Source organism: Atractosteus spatula, chromosome 27, assembly GCF_055471065.1.
Source record: "Atractosteus spatula isolate fAtrSpa1 chromosome 27, fAtrSpa1.hap1, whole genome shotgun sequence".
Classification (NCBI taxonomy): Eukaryota; Metazoa; Chordata; class Actinopteri; order Semionotiformes; family Lepisosteidae; genus Atractosteus; species Atractosteus spatula.
Window position 1 is genome coordinate 3,100,550 of NC_142732.1, and position 23,464 is coordinate 3,124,013.

The 23,464-nt window shown below is 39.7% G+C and overlaps 1 protein-coding gene across 1 annotated transcript in view; it reads right to left on the reverse strand.

Annotated features, from left to right (window-relative positions):
* camkk1a (calcium/calmodulin dependent protein kinase kinase 1a) overlaps positions 1-23,464 on the reverse strand; it is a 67,478-nt gene that overhangs the window by 29,205 nt on the left and 14,809 nt on the right. Inside the window, exons 2-5 of the mRNA XM_088906993.1 lie at positions 10,865-10,946; positions 8,701-9,185; positions 1,967-2,014; positions 456-509 (exon numbers count right to left, since the gene is read on the reverse strand). Of these exons, the coding sequence (XP_088763119.1) occupies positions 456-509; positions 1,967-2,014; positions 8,701-9,081 (483 nt within the window). The 5' untranslated portion in view covers positions 9,082-9,185; positions 10,865-10,946. The remainder of the gene's footprint in view (positions 1-455; positions 510-1,966; positions 2,015-8,700; positions 9,186-10,864; positions 10,947-23,464) is intronic.

A 23,464-nucleotide genomic window follows, 5' to 3' on the forward strand; every position in this document is an offset into this window, starting at 1 on the left:
AATATCAAACATACTTTTCCTGCAGCTTTAAATAATTCAGTTACCTCAATAATTGAATATTTTGATTAAAAGGTAAAACTCTCAGCACAGCCTTGCTGGGGGGAGTGCTGAGAGACTGTGAAATGTCAAACGAGGAAATGGTGTGTTGTAGCCAATGCGTTTTTCCTTTCAAGGAAACACAAACTGTTAAAAAAAAATCCTCTGCTAGCGTCCCTTCAAACGCTGCAGTGCAGGAGCTCCAGAAACTGGGACTGCTCTATCCAAACAGCAGCTTGCCTCAGTCACTGTGTCTGCTGTGTCTGAGCAGCGCAGCAGGGCTTCACAGGATGTTTTGGATTTGCGTGTCAAGCAGATCACAGGAGGAACTGTGATGTGGGAGAGCCTGCCAAGCATGAATTTATAAAAACAAAAAGTCACCAGCGCGTAAAATCTCCGAATGCAGATTGAGTACTTACATAATATTTGTCATCGTCTTCATTGTATGCTAATTTGACCACGCCGTAGGAGCCCTGGGACAGAAACGAAACCAGGACAGGAAGTTAAAAAATCAGGTTCAGCTGAAATGTGACCAGCCATGTACTGGGGGCATTACTGCAGCAGCAGAAGCCTGTCTCTTTGTGGAGCCTGACGTGACAATTTTTGATATGATCCTGTATCTTCTGCACAGTGCTTCCTACCACCTGAAACTCAGAGGGGAAAAACACTCACACTGCACATCTCATTACTTTTCCTGAGCTCGAACCTGTACATTTATCCTCAGCACACATACTGCATCTATTCAGTCTTCTCACTGCTGCATGGAGTTATCCAATTATTCTGCAATATCGCCCAAGGGCTCAGGGCATGCATCGCGGCTGTACAAGTAGCATGAATATGCTCAACATGGCTCATCAGAAAGCTCCACACTGCTCTGAAGATTTAGCACGTCTCCAAAACCATCAGTTCCATGCAATATAGAAACATGAGCAACACAGAGTTTTTCACCAGAATTGCTTTCAGAAATTTATGTTCATCCATCTTGCCACTATCTTAACTTTAAATCAGCTCTAACTAATTTTCTAAGACCATGCCTAAGAAAAATCTCATAATCTTTTCATGATTTCTTGATAAACATGACTTAATTTCAGCTTCCATTATTACTTTTAAGAAAATGGGTAAAATACCCCGTATAGAAGCCACTCAATCTGTTAACATCTTAGGACTGATATACATCCTGATACACACTTGTGAGCAGGGAAGAATGCAACAACTAGGAAAAAACATATTTTGTGTCCATCCACACAGACCTATCAGGATATTTTACATTTAAAAGTTAAAGGGGAACCGCAGTTTTTCAGATCACTTATTAAATCTTGGTAACAAAATAAATTAATTGGTGGTATCGCAAAATTTTACAATTTATTAATTAAAAGTGCAAAATCGTGAACTTTGTGAAAGTACTGTATGCTTGCCATGTTGTCGGCAACAACATGGAGGCAGATGAAAAACCGCTGGTCTCGCCACAGCAAGAACGAGAGTTTGCATGAACTGTGATTCACTTGTCACTGTAAGAGAACAAGAAATGTGGTCTCCTAACACTAACCCTTTTTTTTTGCCTTTTTAAACTCACATATATATTTTAAACACTATTTGGCTGTTCAGAGCATAGTGATCATACACAAAACAGAGGATAGGATCAGCAGAAACTCAAACTGTTCCATTTTCCAAGTTTCTCGACGAAATTCAGTGTGGTGTACGATCAAATAAGTACAGGTTGTGTAGCACACATTTCACCCCAGAAACGTCTGAATGTGATCTGTATGCTGTGTTAACAAGTAAGTAGTATTTCTAGACAAAACCGTTTTAAGGTCAGTATGTTGAATTCAATTCAATTGCAATCATTCATAGGTGACTTGCTTAGAATGGAATGGACAGGCATGGAAACTCTATATACTTCTAGAAAAAATATCAAAACAGTAGCACCCACCTTTCCAATTTCACTTTTCAGCTTGTACTGGTTCAGCTGTATACAATCCTGTAAAATAAAAAAAAAGCAGTTCTGTTAGGATCATATGCTAAAGTGCTATAACTTGTAGTAACGGAATGACGGACATATTTTTCTAACCCATTAGTCAAATTTCAGTGGACAAACAGATGCAGAAAATCAAAACAACCCACAATAACAATGTGAGAGTAAGTGGATTCTTAAGGATAAGGAAACTGTGGTTCAAGCATCGTTTTAAGCATGTAATGGTTTTCAGCATCTTTGCAACACAAAATATGTTTTTGAAGCCAAGCTCTGGAAGTGATGCAGTACTGACACCAACTCTTTTCCATTCAGCAGTCAGGTACCAGCATCCCTTCATCACCTTCTCTCAAAACAACGCTCTTCAGAGCATTGCACCCCAAACTCTCCATCTCACCCTACTAACCACATACTTATCTATACTCCATTTTCCACGTCCGCACTTAAGGAACCTACATCTCCACATTGGGAATATAAAAAAAAATCTCCACATGGATGGGTAGTCAGTGAGGTGAGTTAAGCATATTTCCATCCATCCATTTTCTAAATGCTTTATCCAGTTCAGGGTCATGGGGAAGCCAGAGCTTATCCCAACAGTCAACAGGCACAAGGCGGGATAAAGCTTGGACAGGACACCAGTCCATCACAGGGCCAATGTTCTCAAAAGCCACTTAACCTTCGGACTGCGGGAGGAAACCTGAAGCACCTGGAGCAAACGAAGAAAGAAAATACAAACTCCACACACATAGCACCCCAGGAATTGAACTCAGGGCCAATTTAAGCCTACAAATCCCTATTAAGCCAATACATAAATGAAATAAAAAACACACCTTAATTAGGCACTGTCTAAACTACGTAAAGCTACAGAAAAATTGAAAAGCAAACAGGTTTCTTATCAATTAGTCAGAGACAATAAGCCAGACTTTGGATGTATTGATCAGACAGTGTTGGCAATATTCTGCACAAGCAGTCCAATCTCTTCAGTTTCTGGACTATGTACCAATCCAGCACTGTTAATGTATTTCAAAAGCCACTTCAGGGAAATGCAGCAAACAGAGGGAGGACAAAATGTGAGAATATAAAAAGAACACCTAAGGCAACAGTATTACAAATGCCTCAACCTCCACAGTGAGAAAAGGCAGAACCCAGCAAAAATCTGCTCGTTTTACAAAGAAAAAAAAAGGACTTTCAAAACACAGAAGGTGAAAGACTGGCTAACACCTAGTTTAGTCTTTTACAGATTTTAAGAAGCTGTGAATCATTTCCACATTCCAGTATAGGGAAGCTACAATCTTACAACCTTCACATTTTGTGTGATGCATGCTAATCGCCTTACTGTACTGCACTGAAAATGAAGGCAGATAAAGGAGTTGTTCGAAATAGGAGAAAAATTAATTGCGATGTCTTGCTGATATTTGCATTAAAGTAATTCAGATAGTGTGAAAGCCAATGATGATTATGTCCACTGACTTGCACTGTTCTGTCCTGTGGGCTTCAGCACATGCTCAGTCACTGCAGCACTGCAGCAACATTCTCTGCCATTCCACTTGCACACTGAAAGCTGCTTTTGATGGAAAGGCTTTTCAGCCCTTGAAAGCTTTAATAAATCATCTGCTGTTTCATCAATGCTGTAGCACCAAATGCTAATAGTATCAGCAATGCAATTTCCAGCCAGCCTTCCATTGGACACCTGCCCTCCACCTCAGAGCCATTTATCGCTGCACTTGTATTTCATGAATCAAACGAGAAGAGAACAACAATGCTCTCGCTCTTTAACTGATGACACGATTGCCAAAAGAAGAGCGACTAGAACTGTAAAACTTGTTTAGGTATTAATATGATATATCTTAACAAAATGCATCTAAACAAATGAGCATTGCAGCACTAATGACATGGGTGGTTGAAACAGTTGAAGCATTTCAGCACAACCGGAATTGTTTTTTTCCCAAACTAGCTGGGAATGCCAAGGAAAACTTATATTCCATCCCATTTGGCATAAATTTCTTCAGTTTCCTTCTCCATCTTTCCAAGTGTCTTGTGCCAAGCTGGACTGTTCACGTTTTTTTCCTGGACAGAACTAGAATCCAAGTGGCTGTGCAAATATGCCCTCAGACATCTTTTGCCCTTCTGCTATTACCTAAACCCTAGCAGCACATAAAACTAAATCGATTCCTATTTGTAAGGTGATGTGAATACAGGAGGTCACACCAGCTCTAAAACCCAGAACAGAAAGTATCACTGCAGAGGATTCTACATTTTTTGCATTTCATGAAAGAGAACTAGTTGATGTGAGAGGTTTGTACAGATCCTCTTGAAGTGCACAGACACCATACTGTACATACATGCAGTGCAATTCATAGGGTACTAGGGAGCCCCATCAAAGCACAGGTGTAGGACTCAGAATGTTAAAGACAGCACACTGTCTCCTCAGCCATGGAAAAGAAGAAAAGACTCTCGTCCACTTCCTAAGCTGCCCTCCTTGCATTTTATGGTAATGAATGACACAAATTCCACAGTCTCAATCTTACTTTCAAACTGTCTGTAAACTGCAAAAAGTGCAGGCAGATGCTAAAACATTTTTGGTTTCCAGCTTTTCACACTTACAGTTTTTTGTATCGAATTATAAGCAGTGTGGGTGCAGGCTAAGCCTCAGTCTTAATCAAAATTAATCTCCTTAAACATTGTACTTGGGGCTAACTTGTTCTTATTTAATGATGCATTTCATTATAAATCTTCTGCTGTAAGAAAATCTCTGTCTGCAATTGTTTCACTCATGAACAGGAGACAATGTCTATTTGACTGGAGGAAAATCAAACCTATATGTAATTAAACAAGATCACAAAATACCTTTAACAGCCACCACACTTCACTCAGCTAATTCCAGTAGATTCTGCATAAAATTATCAATCGAAAAAAAAATAAAAAACGGCAACAGCCTTAAAACCTACATCCACAATATGTAACACAGCTCAAAATAGTGCTGGCAATTTTTATTAAGAGCGCTTTGAGTGGTTTGTACAATTTACTTCAAAGATTCATAATGTTAAACTCAGAATGTGTCTGGATTTGTCTGGAATAAAAGCATTTTGTAATAACCTTAGTTCTAGATAGCATCTAAAAAGTGTGTCACAGGTGGCTTCTGGTTTCTGCTACAGTGAAAGCCCCAATTCAGAGCACTGATGACAGCTGGCAAATACTAGCTACACTGCACACTTGTCATAATCGTCAATTCAAACAGACACATTTCTAGAGGTTTCAAGTCTTCTCTGTTTTTCCACACTTACTGAAGGATAAGGTACTTTCAAATAGAAGATCAGTAATGTATTACAGCAAAAGTCCTTCTGAAAAGGAGGTGAAGAACCCAAAGCTGAATTCTCATCACACAAGTTTACTGGATGCACATAACCTTCCAATCCCTCCCGTAAGTCCTTCCTTCTTCTTAGAAGAAGAACTCTCTGGTGCATTAGGACCGCAAGCAAGTAAAGCAACACTAGATTCAGAGCAAGTATCAAATAGAAACAAAAATGCACTAGATCCGAGCTACTGTGATGAGCAAATTTAAAAATCTGGTAATTTAAAATTTGCAGAATCTCAAATACCAGATTGATGTACAGTATAACTACAGTGAGCAAAGCAGTGGCAAAAAGTTATTTAATTCTAATCATGCAGGCACATGTGTACAGCAATTAGGCATCCCGGATACAGTTCAAATACTTTTCTGAAAAAAATCAGATCACTGGTTTATATCTATATGTTAATACTCTGTGCTTTGATGTTCACCGTTGCCAATCCAGCATGGCTTACCTGTACAAAAGCCCTATTAATTTATTAATTTATTACACATGGCAATAATAAAAAAAGGTCTTCAGATCAGAGGCATTTCTCAATACAACCCAGAATGGCGCACTGTTCCGTTACTCCTACACTGATGTGAGCGTAACATGTCTTGCCGGCAAAGTAGCCTGGAGGAGATTTCATCCTCTGTTGGGTTCATCACTGAAAACATCTGCCTTGACCCAGATCTTCGAACAGCTCCTGCAGGTGATGGGAGCTGTCAGGCTCATAGCTGGGGGACGGGGGACCGGGGGGGTTAAGTTACAACAGTTAAAACTGTTCGAATGTCGCAATCCATTATGGGTCGTTCATCTCATGCCAGTCTCCTCCATTTAGGCAAATGAGTCAACATCAGAAAGCTGTCCAGCTCCATTTTCTACACAAAATGGCAAAATACGAATTTGTTGTTTTAAAAATAGCAGCCATTCTGTTAGACTCTCTCATCAAACATTTGCTATCCATTCCAGTAAAAATATTCGGATAATTCAGCCATTAAGGTGGCTGAACACACCAGAAAGAAGTTAATTTGTTGTTTTGTTGACACTGTGGCAGGCATATTTCTGTTTTGCTACATTACCCCAACAGTCTGGATGAAAATGTTCTGCAAATTAATATTAAAAAATAATAAATAATTAATGTTTAAAGATAGAGACAGGTCAATAGAAAAATCAACAGGAAAAGGGGATCCCAATAACAGCATTATCTGAAGCAAGATTATTTGCTGGTTTAAGACGGGTAATAAATAATTTGTTCCAAGTGTTTCTGAAACTCCTTTCACTTCCATGAATCCTGTGATATTTCTGCTGTGTATTGGATAATGTTATGTGTCTATGGCTCTGATTCAGAAGTGATAGTTACAAAGAAGTACCAATAACTTCCTATGCTGTCCAAACACAAATTGACTTTCAGAATCACTTTCCTCCTTAAAGAAAGAAACAGCTGGTCTCAGATGACACCAGCATTGGCAAAGGAGAGCTACTGTAGGTGAAATGGAAACCTCAGGGCTAGCTGTGCCCTTGCTGACTGCACTGGGAGAAGCAGGAGCTTATTAGGCCATATATGGAACAAGCAGTTTCACAAAGCACTCGCCGCAAAATACCATAAGTGACGGCATTAGAGAGATTGAGACTCCAAGAGCCATCTTTGGAAAACCTGTGCTTTCGCCTGAAGAAGCTGTAAGATTTAAGTGTCACTTGAAAAGATTAGTGAGTTCTGCTAGCAATCTTTTGAGCAGCCAAAGAAGAGACTGTACTTAAGGTAGGAAAGAGAAGGAAAGAACAGCATTGTATAACAAAGGAGCAGACCTTCATTACAGCCTAAAGCAAACTGTGAAGCTGGACTGACTGCTGATAGGAGTCACATCACTACTAATAGAATTCAGGGCTTGTAGTGTTTTTCTTCTAATACGCTGTTGGAATTCCTCCTGTGGAGTTGGGGATCAACATCAATATTTAAAATATAAGAAAGGGGTTCACAGGATTTCTTGCTCTTCTGTAATAATCCAGTCGTCTTTTTCAGGGCCAGTTGATTATGATGATGATGAAATGCATACAAATATGACACAATCCCATATTACACAAGAATATCAAAGCATTCATGGAAGCGTAATTGTGCTCAAAGGAAAGGATTTTCAATTTATTTATTAGCCTTTATAAACCAGCAAATAATCTTGCTTCAGATAATGCTGTTATTGGGATTCCCTTTTGCTGTTGATTTCTCTGTTGACCTGTCTCCATCTTTGAACACAGAGCTGACAAAGCCTTTTAATTAGCTTCAAGCTCAAATTTAATTGTACAGCAAGATGACTCATATTGCTTTTTAACTTGTGCTGGGCTTTTCTGATGATCAAACACAGGAAAGGTGGCTATATCGCTGAATCTCTCATCTCAGATCCCTTTTCACACTAACCTGAGGACAAAGTAATTACCATTTTATTTGTTACTGAAAAGTGTACATTGAGCTACTACATTCAGAAATGTAAAGGAGACTGAGTAATAATTGTTTTAAAATTGTTTAAAAGAACTGCAAGCAACAAAAAGTGAAAGCAATTAGCGCATAACTCACAGAGCCAGATTGTGTTCTAAATGAGGGCAATTATACAGAAAACCATAGGTATATTATGAGAAAGAAAGTCATCAATAATTTTGTAGAATCTGAGCTCTGTCAAGCCATCTCAGTTGGTAATTGACAAAAAGCCAAGCAGTTAAGTAGCAGCTCAACACAAGGAAGCAGCCCAACAACAATGATTTTTCCAAATTTCTTAGGGTCAGTCTGAACTGACAACCTTGATGAAAAGCAGTGTCACCTATTTAATTAGAGTCATCATTTGATATCCGCACCTCAAGAAGAGCTAAACCTCTGCATGCACTTTCTTGTCATTCCTAGCCCAGAGACCTGCTCCTGCTACGGCCACTGCCATTTCTCATTAACTTGTCCTCTTTTGCACTTCTTGAGCAGAAGAACTTAAAACTGTGTAAATCCCTCCTATTTTTAGCCAGATGTGTACAGAACAAAACAAGTGGATTGTTAAAATCTCCCCAGTGCACAGTTGTACAGCAATGGCAATAATCCAAAAGAAAAACATGGTTCAAGATCAAACTAAGACCAGCACTGCCAAACAAAACGACACACCCAAGCAAATGTTAGGTAAATGTGGAGAGGACTGGTTTATTCTACAATAAAGTCTAAATGTGACGCTTTTATCTCATAATTTATGAATGAATATTAAGCTGAATAAAGTAGTCTGTAAAGCAGATGACTCATCCCAGTATGATAAGAAGTAGAACTGGGAATCCCATTCCGCAGGGAAACCTAAACTCTAACCTAGGACACGTGTCTCTCTCGCCTCCACTCCTCCTCACCTGCGCGTCAGAGATGGAGACACGCTTGGACTCGATGGTTGGCCGGCGCACCACGCGGGGGGAGATATGGGTGGGCTGCCCTGTGGCATACGGGCCATAGCCCGCGCCGGCCGCAGCCAGGTAATTTCCAGAAGAGCGCTCCTGCAGGGACAGCTTCCTGTTGGACAGGATGGGCCGCTGGGGAGCCTTCTTGGGGACTGACGGAACTGGGGTGCCGTCCTGCGCGCTGTTATTCATCCCGTTCACCCTCCTCCCGTTAGGGGTGGCCTCCTTTTCCGCCGTGACGTTGATGGCCGCCACCCGATCGGCCAGCTCGGTCTGGTGCTCCGAGTCCATCTCCACGCACGAGGCCTGCAGCTCCGCCTCAGTGCTGGAGGACATCGCGGGTTGGGTCGGCTCGGGCTGGGGCAGCGACGGTCAGGTGCAGAGCTCTTCCAGCCGCTTGCATGAACCTGCTGTGGGCCAGGTCACTCCCTGGGGCCGAGCTGCAACAGTACAGCCACACGAAGGACAAACGTGAGCAGGAAGCAAGAGACACAACCTACAAGTGTGTGGAAGGCTAGCCTGCCAGAGAACTGAGCTTAAGAAGCAAGGAAGCTGGCTTTTGCAGAAACTCTCCCAATGTTATTCAAAGTCAACTGCAGCTTACATGCATTTCTGCGTAGAAGATGCTAGATTCAGGTACCAGAACAGTTTAAGTCATGGGGAAGATACTGCACTGTGGTAAAATTCTGCTCTTACCGCATTCTTGCGCTTAAGGAAATAAAGAATTCCGCGGAACACAGCAGAAGCAATTCATTGAGACGCAACTGCTCAATTAAAGCAAACAAAAGCAAAGTAAATACATCTGCATCAATTTGCATCTCAAAAGAACTACATCTAGCTCTAACAAAGCTCCATTAACATACTGAACAGATGCTTCAGAGGACGATAAACGACTTCAGAGAGAGGCTTCTATATCCTACATTTCTCCGATGAGCTTTTATGCAACAGTTTGCAAAGGGAATGAAGTCTCATTGTTACAAGACTCAATCCATCACACCAGAGTACTGTGACAGTGACTTCGACACAGACTCCGTTATTCATTTATTAGATTGTTTTTTTATAAGTTTATAAACGGAATGTTTTCCCTCAAGGAACTGTTTTCTATGCAGTGCACAGAAACTACAGCTTCAAACTACAATCACATTGAAGGAAAGAGCAATTCCCAACCCTTCCTAAAAAATTCCTACAACCAGCAAGGTAACATAAATGGAAATCAAGTAACAACAAGTATGCGCATGAAACTGGTGGTGGAAATACTGACTCAATTAGAGATAAACACAGACAAACACCAAAAATCCAAATAGTTATGTACTGTATGTACAGGAGGATCTCATTTCATCCAACTGTGAAGTGCAGTATTCCCAATACACAGATCAGGAGGAGGAGTGAGAAATTATTCCACTAATCAAATTAGGGAAAATGTCCAGAAGAGGCCAGACTGGAAGGCCAGAGGACATCGGGTATAACACTTCTACTCTATGCAATAATGCCGCGGATCATTTAATGGGCAATAGATCAGGGCCTTGGTTTAACATCAGACCCTCCTACAGTACTGCACTAGACTGGAATATCTGGTCCAGAGGTCCACCAACACCATTAATGCAAGATCCTATTTTTTCTTGGAGGTCTCCTGTCCCATTAATGACCACGTCCAGTAATGGGGTAACCACCTGATTCTATGATCGACAAAGCATTTTGAAACAGGACAAGATTTGCTAATAGCCATCAAACAGAGAGAAATTGACAGAGAAATTCAGCACCACAACTTTGCTGAGACTGGTGCTTAGCAAACACATGCCAGACACCCAAAATATTGATCAGCTGTTCGCTATTCATGACATCAACCTGACCAAATGAACAACTGATCAATATTAATGATTTGTTTGGGAAAGGCTTTGTGAATTAGGTTTTATATGCAATTTATAATTAACAAATATAAGAAAGGCACTATCACATTAGTCTAAAAAACACACAGCAACAAAATTATTATTTCTCTGCAGGTTAATTGAGAAAGAATAGTCATTTTAGCTAGGTGCAATACTCAATTTTAAAGTGAATACAATATTGCAATGAGAGCAAAACCAGATATTTGATTTTACTTGCAAAATGTGCTTCTTACCTATTTGTGCCTTCAGAAATTCAGTTGCAGGTATTGTCTTTCCTCCAGATTGTTTTAGGCAGTCAGACCCGTTCTTTGTGTGCTGGCAGGACAAACGAACATTCATGTGTCAGTTCAAAACATATGAGAGGACTACATTTCTCTAAACAGGCTCTGAAGACAAGGAAAAAAAACTATCGTAGGCCAAAGATTTACACACACATACACGCAAATGGTCAAAGGCTACTTTAACATTAAAAAAGTATGAGTTGACACTGTGAGGATAATCCTGTTTTTTCTCTTACTTAAATTTAAAACACACTATATAACAGACTCTCCACAAGGTGCAATTTATGAGAACTACTTAACCACATCTTTTGTCAGAAATAAATGAAATCACTAAATCAGTTTTCCACTTGAGCACAAGAACCTATTCTAGTAAACAACAGGCTTGCATAGAGAAAGTAGGGAGATGGAGTTCCTGAAGACCTCAGTGAGGGTTTTTCCTCATATGGAGCATACACAGAAATGTGACAGTGAGACATTCCTTTCTTGTAAGTCATTGTAACGATTACCTCCAGTGAAATCCCAATCGCCTTCATCAAAATCTAACCCCACACAGTACACTTATTCCCGGTACTTTAAACTGCTGCACTGCAATCCGACAATCAATGAAGTGCACTGACCGTCATTTACTACATTTCAACCATATCACGAAGTAGCTCTTTCAGTCTGGCTCCCAAATATTAATTAAAGTGGAGGACAGACAAAAAAAAATAAAAGGACTGAAACACTCTTTGTAGAGAAAAGTGGTTCAGTGGTTACAATGAATTTCCAAGGTGAAGAGCTTGAGCTGCTGCATCTGAAGGTTTTAAAATAACTACTACGTGTACTGCGCACAGAGACATGGCCTAAGCATCCTGTGCATAGGTAACATTTCAATGGTATAGGAATGAGGCAAGACAAGTGTGACAACACAGGGAAAGATCTGTGCTTGTTATGTAACAGGACTCGCGGGTCACGAGCGGATGAGGACGAGCGGGTTACACAGAAGTGATGTCACCAGCCTCTGAACTCTGCAGAGACAGGAGGACCTGGTCTTACAGCGCTCGGAGCCCACAAAAAAAAAAGTTTACATCCCAGCAGGGACAGAGACAGCTGTGCTTGCGTCAGTTACATTCAGGGTGATCTGTTTAAAAAACTAAAGTGAAGTGATCCAGTTCTCTGCTCATTTGAAACACTGAACATGAAAGATTGGGGCCTGTTGTTTTTCATTTTCTTAAAGAGACGTCTCATATGCAATTATGTACTACTCCTTGGGGAATCCTAGTCACTGGTTCATACCATGACCTGGGCCTGAACGCAGGACTTCTGGATCATAGAGGTCAATCTACCTATGAGTGAGTGTCTTTACTGGCTGAGCCACTTAAGAGAACCTAACAGCAACTGATGTGCCTGTGGAAAGATCAACAAGGTACAGTATTATCACTTCCCAATGCTTTTCTTCTGTTGTGTAGTGCAAAACATTGTGAAACTTCAGAGAGATGTGTGTACTGTACATACAAACATGCATAAGCAAACAACCTAAGACTGCACTGCAGAAATTATCATAGCACTGATCTCTTCCAGAAGTAGATCCCACCATTCGTTTTCCTATATGTTGTTACCGATAACATGAAGCATCGGTCACATGAGTTTATCAGGATCAACCTTTTCTGTTTTATTATCCTTTGTTCATAATCCCTGTTAGGGATCTGCCTTTAGAAATAGAAGTAATTTTCTTGGGCTCAGTACAAGTACAGCGTAGACAAAACCTAGAAACTTTTTCAATTCTACCTTTTAAAGCGAGATGAATGTATAGATCAGATTTTGTATGTGGAAATGAGAGATAATATGCTGTACTCTCTAACAGGTCCTGACATGTTCACGCACATTTCAGAGTTTAATCATTTTCATCTTAGAATCTTCACAGTTCACATCAGTGAAAAGTGTCTATTAAACTGACAACTCTGAAGTCTGAAAACTGTAATTATTTGAAAGAACACCAGTGACTGTTGTATAAACTGGGAATATGAAAGTGCCTGGATCTGCCAGAAGGTTGTTTTTTTGTAATGTACAGATGGGCCTGAGTGCACAGACCAATAAGGCATTACTAATTCAGTTATGCTGCTTGAATTTCCTGCTTCAGCTAGCACCAAAAGCCATATGCCTACATAAAATGACCACACATATTGGAATCCAACAGCTCTTTACAGGCAACCTCACAGAAACAGAGATGGTTATTAAAAACTGAACAGCCCCAGAGTTTCTCTTTGGTCACTGATTAGTAGAGGGAATGCATTTCCACTGAGGTCAGTGAACGGTCCTAGCGTTAGTATTGACACTTTGTTATGGTTGTTTTGAGACTTGGGGGGATGGATTTCAATAGCAAAAAAAGTCTTTGATAAGAAATACATAGAGGCACCAGCAAAAAGCATGGTCTTCTTTACTGAAGTCTAAAGCTGTAATATTTAAAAAAATACTGATCAAAACATTTTTAAAGGTAGTCAAGTTCTCGGATGAACTCGGACTCCTCAAGCGTCATGCATCAAACACAAGGCATGCATTAATCTCACACTCACACGCCAAACTCTTTAAATATTACAGCCACATTAAACTGGTGTTTTCAGACACTGCAAATGCTGTGAGAGGAAAGGAGGAGAAAAAGTGAAACAATAGTCCGGAGACACACCCTCGGGGAATGTGGGATACTTAGGGTTCCCCTCCTCCATGCCCAGGAACAGGAAAGGTCTCACACACTGTGCTCTTTAATGCTTGACATCTCTAAATCTGCAGCAACAGAACCACAGAGAGAGTGCAGACACACCCTGAGTGCAGGATTAACTACTGTCCCTATTCACAGACTGCAGCCAATGGCACGATCTCACCTCCAAAAGTGGGAAAAAAAAAGCTAAAAAGCTCGGAGTACACAGCTGAGCCCTCAGAATCTCTAGCTGATTGGACAGGTGAGGTGTAATTGAACATACAGGAGGTTTGAAATGGGTGCAAATGGAAAATTAAAACAATTGACTGGTTTTGCTTCAGAAAAAATGCAAAAGCTTATCATTATATGGCCATGATAACAGTTAAATGAAACCATTTAATAAATTAGCCATGAAAGAGAAAGTATCAGTATACTTATCAGTAAAAGTATCATCTTGTTCTCAATTCTTCCATTGTGACACTAATCACATACATGTAAATACTATGATTTTGTTATACTTGTGTGTCTTATAAATATTAGCAGGTTAATAATAATCATGTTGCTTCATGTTTCTGTGGGATTTGTCTTTAGTATTAAATTTTTAGTTCTCCAATGTGTCCTACAAGAAAACAACCCCATTAAAACAGCTACACACCGCATAGGAAACACTCTAGGGATGCAGGTTTTTAAAAAAAGAAAACATAATGAGATTTTCAATTGTGAAACAAAGCGCTTTCAAATATTTTGACATCCTTCTCAAACAGCAACCAAAACCAGTTAAAGAAAGTACAGGCCATCTCCAATAGCTTTTGTATTTTATTGTATACCTTATTGACATTTTATCTCTGCATTAAATGGGTCTGTGTGTCAGGAGCAAAATAGCTGCATTTGAAGGTCAAACCAGAAAGCTGACTGGGAAAGAGTGACTGAATCTAATCAGACAAAATGCTGTTTATGCATTAAAACCAAAATGCACTAAAACCAAATCACATCTAATAAGTCAAATGAGATACCAAGGCTCCTCGGTCGATTTAATTTTTGTAAGGGGCAATCAATAATGAATGATGATTTAACCCATAATAGTCATTTTCTTTTAAACAACTTGAAACCAATTAAAATGGTTGGTGGCACAAAAGCAATAAAAGCCCTAGAAATATCAGAAGATACTATTTCAGAAAAGCTGGGACACTACTAATACAGGGCAAATTGCACTGTGCTGTTAAGCACAGCACAGCGTGTACCCGGCTAAAACCTATTTTTATTTATTGTTAAACTCTATTACGAAAAAGTGTGGAATCCTGCAGGAACAAAAAACACTACTGTGATGTCGTGGTTACTTTGAAAGAAATTCATCTCAGGAAAATTAAAGAAGAAAAAAGTATAATTGGCCCATAGTACTGTACACTGCAGCTTTATAGTAGCCAACGCCACTATTTATCCAACTTCTAATTCAGCTTCAATTCATATGATTCATCTTACTTTGCAGTCTCTTGCCTTATTACACAAGACCAATGGTGGTGGCAATTAAACAGGATTGTGTCGGGAGTTAAAGATTAGTCTCCATCAGGAGCAAAGCTGACACCATGAAACCCAACGACATGCACTAAGCAGCATCACATTGACCTACTGTATAGTCACCTGAAATGCTCTAATTAACCGTGGACACACAGGCACAGACATGGAACCTCTTCACCTTTAGTCCTCTTTTTGCTTGATGTAGATAACCCTGGAGAGTGGCATCCCGTAAACAAGCTCATGAATTCAATCCTTTTTTAAGACAATGAGTAGGCTTTGATGACACTGAAGCCTAATTCATTTAGAGATTAGCCCTGGAAAGGTGATCTCTAAGAGGAAGGGACCAATTGGGCAATGAGCATCATGTTTTCACCTGACCTCCTCATTTAAGATGATGATTGAAGGCCCTAGCGCAGTCAGTTTCAGCACAAAACAAGCCAATAATCTGGAAGTGTCAGGCAGCAACAAGTGAGCATGCACTGAGAGCACATCCGATAATGGCAGAGCAGAAGTTCATGAATTGCAATGTGCAGATCAATTGCAGAGCCATCAACTTCCTGCACGTTTTATTTCAGGTAAGGTCAATTTAGAAAACAACCAAAATCAGAATCATGCATGCTTTTTTTCCTCTCACTGCATCCTCTGTATGCAGGCTGGACTTTACAGATGCAGTGTGGCTGTTGCTATGAGCAATGGCAGTTATTGCTCAGTTCTTTATCTGATTGTTTGTGCTCGCTTGGTATGTTACATGAGAAGGGTTTCTTAAGGCTCTGAACAGAATTGTGTCCATAAAAAGCTTGTGGCATTCCACACATCTGGAACACATCTGGACACACGCCATGAGTGTGTCCAGTCTCATGGCGATAGTTGGCACAAACATCTCTTAATCCACTGAACCCAAGTCCAGTTCAAGCAAAATCTGTGTCCATATTCATGTAAAAATTAAAAACAAAAAAGTAACAGATGTATCTTATAATAATAATAATAATTGCTTACACTTATATAGCGCTTTTCTGGACACTCCACTCAAAGCGCTTTACAGGTAAAGGGGACTCCCCTCCACCACCACCAATGTGCAGCATCCACCTGGATTTTGATCTTTGCAGAAAAACCACTGCTCATTACTGAGTAAAATAAAAATCAATTTGCTTTTGAATACCTTGAAAGCTTATACTGAAAAAAACAAATCGTTTTGCTTAAGCTTGTCAGCCTTACTATCTCCTAGTGTGAATTTATCAGATTTCAGAACCTAAGCAGGGCTCGGCCTGATCAGTATGGATTTGAGAGGTTTCTAAAGAAGACCGGTTTGCTCTGTAAGTGGTGATGGGGACAGTATGGTGACCAGAGACACTGTTCTGGACGACATGCTGCTCTTCAAATGAGATGTTAAACCAAGGCTCTGAGTGCTTGTTCATTAAAGATTGTTTGGATGAGAACAGGAGTTAAACCCAGTGTCCTGGCTAAATTCCACTCTAGCTCTGTACTCTGAACTTGACCTCCCTAAAGTTCCCCCTTATTTCAGCTGCTGAAGCAATTTCTCACTTCTTCTCATCCAATATCGGCCATGCTGGCCCAGATAGTTGCTGTGCTTCAGTCATACATAAAGTGGGTCTCCTCCTATTTCTTTAGATTATTAGATCCTTTGGTATCTTTATTTTATAAATGTAAGGAATTATTTTTTTTCCACATTTGTGTGGTTTTCTCCCTTTTACATGAAGCATAAGTGTCGATTTAATTTAGACAGACACATGGGATGTGATGGTACTGTAACTAAGTATAACGTAAGAATCTATAACGTAAGCTAACTTAAGATAAGAATTATTTCTGCACAGATAAAGATGCATGTTTGTGTATTACACTGTGATCATGGCCTTCTTTTCTTACCTCCAATAACAGCAGATAAACAGTAAAGATTGATATATGGGAAAACCTACAGTACATTACATTTGCATATACAAAATCACTGTACCCACAAAAATGCAGCATTTGTTTTGGAGCACAGTTGGTGCTTATTTAAAAAGAAATCACTTTTTCCTAACTAATATTTACATGGCTGACTTTACGACATCTTATGAGCCAGCTTATCAGGATCTAATATTTCCTTTCACAGTGGTGACATTTTCCTCAGGCTCAGCTCTGGCATCAGTTGCTGCTTCTCCAGTCAGCATGTCAGAAATTTTCTAGGCTATGTGGGACACGGACAGGTGTTTCATTTTCCCTCTTGCATATGGACATCATACTGCTCATCAGTTAAACCTTTTTGACTCACCACCCACTTTCTTCCTTTTTTAATCGCTTTAAGACTTTGGATCACAAATGACTTTCTTATAAGCAATGCTTATTTCAATGCAGTGCTCAGTAGAACATGCCTACAGTAAAAGCAATTCAGCTGACTCATTCTGCTTCACAATCAATAGTCATCGCCATAGTATATTATACCGGGACTCAGTTAGGAGCCATACCTAATCACTAATCTCTCCCAGCCTCGCTCATTCATCCTCCTCCTCACTGAATGGCAAGGGAAATCCAGGTGAAGATGACACACTGCATTCCATCTGTCACCAAGACAGGCCAGCACTATGCGATTTCTAGTTTGGCTATGGACCAGTTCCAATCAGAATCCTTTCCACCTCCACGTTTGACTTCTGAGGTTGAACTGAAATGAAAGAATTGCTTGGGGCAAAGATATCTCTGTCCTATTTGTCACACATTTCTACCATTGTTTATAGCTAAGTAACAGTTATCATTCACCTATTTTCAACAGTAATGACACAACAATGTCTTGCATAAACACTACCAGGGCTATGAAGATAAAACACAGTCACCATACTCCATCCAAAATCCCCAAGAGAATTGCACAAAGCGTAACCTTATTAACAGGAATAAAAGTGACTGATTATTTCAATTTGTTTCAGACTCATTTCTGGTGCCATTGGGAACAAAACCTCATTTATGTGTTCCAAATGCAAAAATGGTATGATGATAAGGATAATCAAGTTTATATATCATGTGTATTAGCCTTCTACTGGGATTAAATGTCATGGAGGTTAGCATAAAATATATTCCCTTAAGCTAAACTGATGCTCTGCTGTAGAGACAAAAAATCAAAATAAGACTCCCTGTGGAAAGTATTCAATTCAGTCTTTTTTTCTTAGTGCCCTGCATTCAGAATGTATAAAAAATACCCCCAGTCTTCTGATCTGATCACACCTCAGATTATAACTGACTGGATCTGATTAGTATTTGAAAGTGAGTTCTATGAGGAAATGCTGTACACTGCAGTTAATACGTTGCCCTATTTTAACAATGTAATAGTCAAATCAAGGTTAGCCAGATCTAAGTGTGCTGACAGAATAAGACAGTGTTGGCCACATGTTTTTCTAAAGCCAGTTAATGAATTTATCACAGCACTTTTGCCCACCTGTGACAACCGTCAGAAAGTATATGCTGTTCTTTAAATCTTCAAGACCCTGACCAATGTCAAATGCCTTAAGGTTGATTATATTACTTGCAAGAGAAAAAGAGAACATATATCCACTGCAAGAGAATCAAATTTTCCACTCAAACTGATCAAAAAATATATTTTACCAATTTCAAAAATGTATTACATAATAAGAAAATAATTATCTGGCAAAATAATTAAGTAAATTAAATATTAAATAATTTCTACAGTGGTTTTACCACAAGCAATGATAATGCAATTCAATTCTCATGCAATAGGTATGTAACTGAAATGTGGTTTAATTCTTATTTAATAATGTCTTTAAATGCTTGCCTGTTTTTTAAAATATTTTCCTAAAATATACTCTTTGGCGAAGGATCCTGTCTTTAATGAACCTGACATATTTTAATGAAGACTCAAACACATTCCTCAAACACAACCTACTATAACTCAAACCATTGTCTTCACCCTACTTCTCTGAAGGACACGTGAAGGGTTAGGAAAATAATTGTATTTAAATATTATGTACAATCATTTTATATTTTTCACATCTGTGATTTTCTCTCTTTAGAAGGACACAGGCAGAAGCTCGGAGGCATCACAGAAATCTTTCAAAATGCCAATTACATATTCTCAGCTTGCATTTTAGCTTTGAGTGCTGGAATACTGGCATTTGTTTTTGCTACAGGAATATGGCCCACAGCGGTAATGCAGCAGGGTTGCAGACACACACGTGACATTGCTGAATGAAGGAGCACAATGAAATTGGCTTGATGTCCACAATTGCAGTCCTGTTAGATCTTCTGCACCACTCACTGTATTAGTCCTTACTGTTTGACTGTATTAGAATATGCCTGTGAAAAACTGCTATATATGATGACTCAAATAAAATTACAAATACCAGAGCTGCACATAAAAATGTGCATTAGAAATGTGGTAAGAATATTAGACCCTCACACTCATTTCATATACTGCAAACATGTTTTAACTCCATGATAGTCATCATTCCATTTTCTAGTGATCATTACTGACTCTGGGGTATTACTACAGAACATCTAAAAAATGAGGGTGAAGGTATTAAATGTTTTCCCTGTATGGGGACCTAACCAGCACAGCATAGGCTTGGCTTTTCCCCCTTTCTCTTTGGCACTGGAGGATCTCCACCACAAAGAGGTGGTGGCCACAAGGACTCGAATGTGGTCAGACTCATCACTAGGCCCCTATGTGAGCCCTGCTAAGGGCTTGAGAAACAAAGCTGCAATCTAAAGAACACTGCAGATTCTGGAGCTGATGACAGAAACTAAATTGGAGGCTGTTGTCTGGTACTGGCAAGTCACTGTAAAAGCCATTCCAATCACACTGATAGAACAAAAGCCCAAGGACTGGGTTCATTCTGCCAGCACTTAACAACTGATGAGAAAAGAAAAGAGTCAACAAGTCCAGTCGAACAACAACAACAGACGGGGTTATTTTAGTGCAGTGTAAATCTGTCTTTGCATCTTTTCTGCATTTTAGATTAATGATAATGGAAATAGTTCTGTATTGGCAATGAAAGGTGTGCATTCCATGGCATGACCCAGACTGCTGCTTTTAAAAAGCTTTTAAAGCTCTAACTCATGTTCAATCATAGAACTGTCAATGTTCTATGGAAGATCAAAAGACCATCAAAAGATTAAAATCATTTTCATTGCAAAACAGTACCTTTTTTGTTTTGCAGGTCATCATGCCAGAAAGGATGTGAGTGGACATAGAGCACATATCAAGGGCTTTCATGCCAAACTGGTTTGTCAAGAATTGAATGTTTGGTGTGTGTAGCTCACAGGCTGTCACAAAAGCCAGTTAAAGGACGGCAACAGAAATAAACCTGAACTTACAACAGGCACAAATTCATTAGTGTTTTCCAGCAGCTCAAAAGATGGCTCACCTATCATTAGCTAGAGAAACCACATACAGCATTAGTACAAATCCCAATTGATATGCAGGGTCTAGAGCCCTAGCTAATCAAAAAAAGGACATTTATATTGTTCGTCCAGACAAACAAAAAACAAAAAAAATTGCTTTCCAAGATGTGATGAGTAGATTACGTTGAGCTGTTTATGAGGTGAAAACAGTTCACATTGCTGTAGCATGAATATTCAATAGTGCAGAAAGAGAAATGCCTTTACTTCTTGTCACAACTGTGGCTCAAATTTTCACACACCACAGAAATGCATGGCAGAGATGCAAAACTCGATCTGCCAGACTTGCCTTTCTGGAAGAAAGTTCCCTGATAACATACAGCATGACAACATTTTCAATATGGATAATATTTTCCTGTGTAATCACTGGCAAATCAAACCAGGAAGCTAGACAAGAATATGCAACGACAACAATAAGCCACTGTTCAGTACTGTGCAGTAAGGAAAAATCTAATACCCATGAAACATGAGCAACACAACCTCCACAGACAGATGCTGTCATCCACCATTATTTTAAAACAATGAAATCTGCCACTGACAATGAAGGAATATACTGGAAAGTGATACTCATGAAAACAAATGTGTTACTGGCAACATCTACACCAAGACTCTGCCTTGACACTGGACTGCCAGCATAAAAAGTAGGTACTGAAGTTAAGGGTTGACCTGCTTGGTTGATTGCTCTGTCACAATCAGTTCCCCATCAAAGCTGACATGACAGGTCTGACGAGGGGCCTTCATGTGATAATTACATCCTTGCCCACAGACATGTTAGAAGCCAGACTCTGTCGAGAACATCACATCACCTTGCAAACAGCATGGCAGACAGACAGAGGAGTCCCACAAAGGAACAGAGAGGGGAGAAGTGTATTCGTCACAAGTCATATGCCATTGGAATTAACTACTGGATCCTGTTTACTGCTGAGCGAGAACAGAAACTCATCCACACTGATGCTTGGCTTCCCTTTAAAAAGCAGTGGGGAGTTTCTTCTAGCTGAGAGGGACTGCTGAGTGTTGTTCAGTACAGGTTCATTTCCCTGTTGCTCCTGAAGAGCAAGACTATTGAATCAGAGCTTTCTTTAAGCATAAATGACTACCTATTCTGCATAAGCCTTCAGCTCCTCAGCCATAGGCAAGACCACAAACCATCCAATAAGGCTCTTCAGCTACACCAGTGACGTCCTACGCACAATGCAGGCATCTCTGTTTTATTTTTGTCTTCTACATCAGCTCTCCTTCATTAAATTTTCAACGGTTCCCAGAAAATAAAGCCCCCAACTTCAGGTCAGACAAGCACGGATGACTCAGAGCAATATCAAAAGAGAAGTCAAGCTGAGTTACTGCATCCCCTACTGAAGACTTTTCCCATGCATCTTCTAAGACTCACACACACAAACAAATGCACTTCCTCAGGGGTGTCCACTGCTTCATTCCCCCTGTTACACAACCAATAACCCTGTGGTGTAATGGGCTTTGTCAGATCTGCCCAACTCAGCCCCTCCTTCCTTCCTTGGCTAGAAGCAAGCAGGATTATTGAGGTACAAATCCACTCAGGTAGCTGATCCACCAGTGGTATAAGTGTGTGTCATCAAATGATGCCAAAGTCAGTTACAGTGGGTCATTCCTGCAGTAACACTAAATCAAGATGGGCACATTAATACTCTGGATCAAACCCAATTTAAAGAACTTCCTAATAACACTGGAGATCTTTAATGCCTACTCTGTACTGACACTGCCCATAAATCTTCACATAGCACTTACATAATACAAGGAAACAAGCCATTTATATTTGATCCTCGAGAGCAGGGGGACAGTGGGTATTTGTTTTCTAATTTCATTCATCTCCTCCATGCCTAAGTTAATTGATTTCCCTCTTCTTAAATATCTGAAGATGGTTTACATGGGGAAAAATGACTGGAAAAAATGACACTCCTCTTTAAGGTCAGTTATAAAAAAGTTAAGTTGGTATCTTCAAAGGCAATGGATAACCAATCTCAGTAAGCCTTTTAATTCATCAATTAAATTTGTATGTAAAATTCAAAGCACAATCTATCATCTGTAGTTGTAGTAAGAATTCATTTTTCAGTGACATAGTTTCAAATAGCACATGAATAAATGCCAACAAATGAACATAGATCATCAAATACTTTGCCTTGCTTTATAGAACACAGGATGTGCTTTCTTATGCACGCATAAAATATTGAAAACCCAGGTATATATGTGTTTGAGAGCTTCACATCATCAAATGTGAAGATGTGAAGGTTTATTTCAATGTAATAATAAAGCACTTTTTATTTTCAAGTAATTCAAGTATTCAAAATACTCTAAGACACAAACAAGCTCAAGATTTCTTCTGAGTGAACAGTTAAACACTGACCAGAGGATACAAGTGGAAACTGTAGAAAAGTGCATTTTGAACATTTCTTTACCCAAAGCTTTCTTTCAAGCAACAGCTGGATGAGATTGCTTGGATCAATTCAGTGTATACTAGATGAGCCAAATGGCCTCTTGTGTGTAACCATTCTTCTGTTGTTATGTGAAGAACAGTCTCCCTCAGGCTCTGAAAAGAACTGTGGCACAACAAAAACAAACAAGACTGGCCACCCTGGGTCACTAACCACAAGCTCTAGAGTAGTTGGGGAAGGGAATCTCAAATGGAAAGGGTAGAGAACACCATCAACAAATACACTTAAATTCCCAGTAAGTAAAGCATCATGCAGTCTTTGATAGGGATCATAATTTAAAAAAAGTATATTAAATGATAAAAAGCACCCCAAGGACCTGTCAGTATGTCAAGACCATTTCAAGGCTCTGCTTATCCCATTCTCTTCTAACCTCCATCCTGCACCAGGTTGTCTCAGGCCAACAAGTTCCAGCCGGCACTTTTAGGGCCGGTACACCAACGTGTCTCTACGCGTTTCTCTAACTTCAGTTACCCACCACTGGCTTCCAGGGAAAGCAAA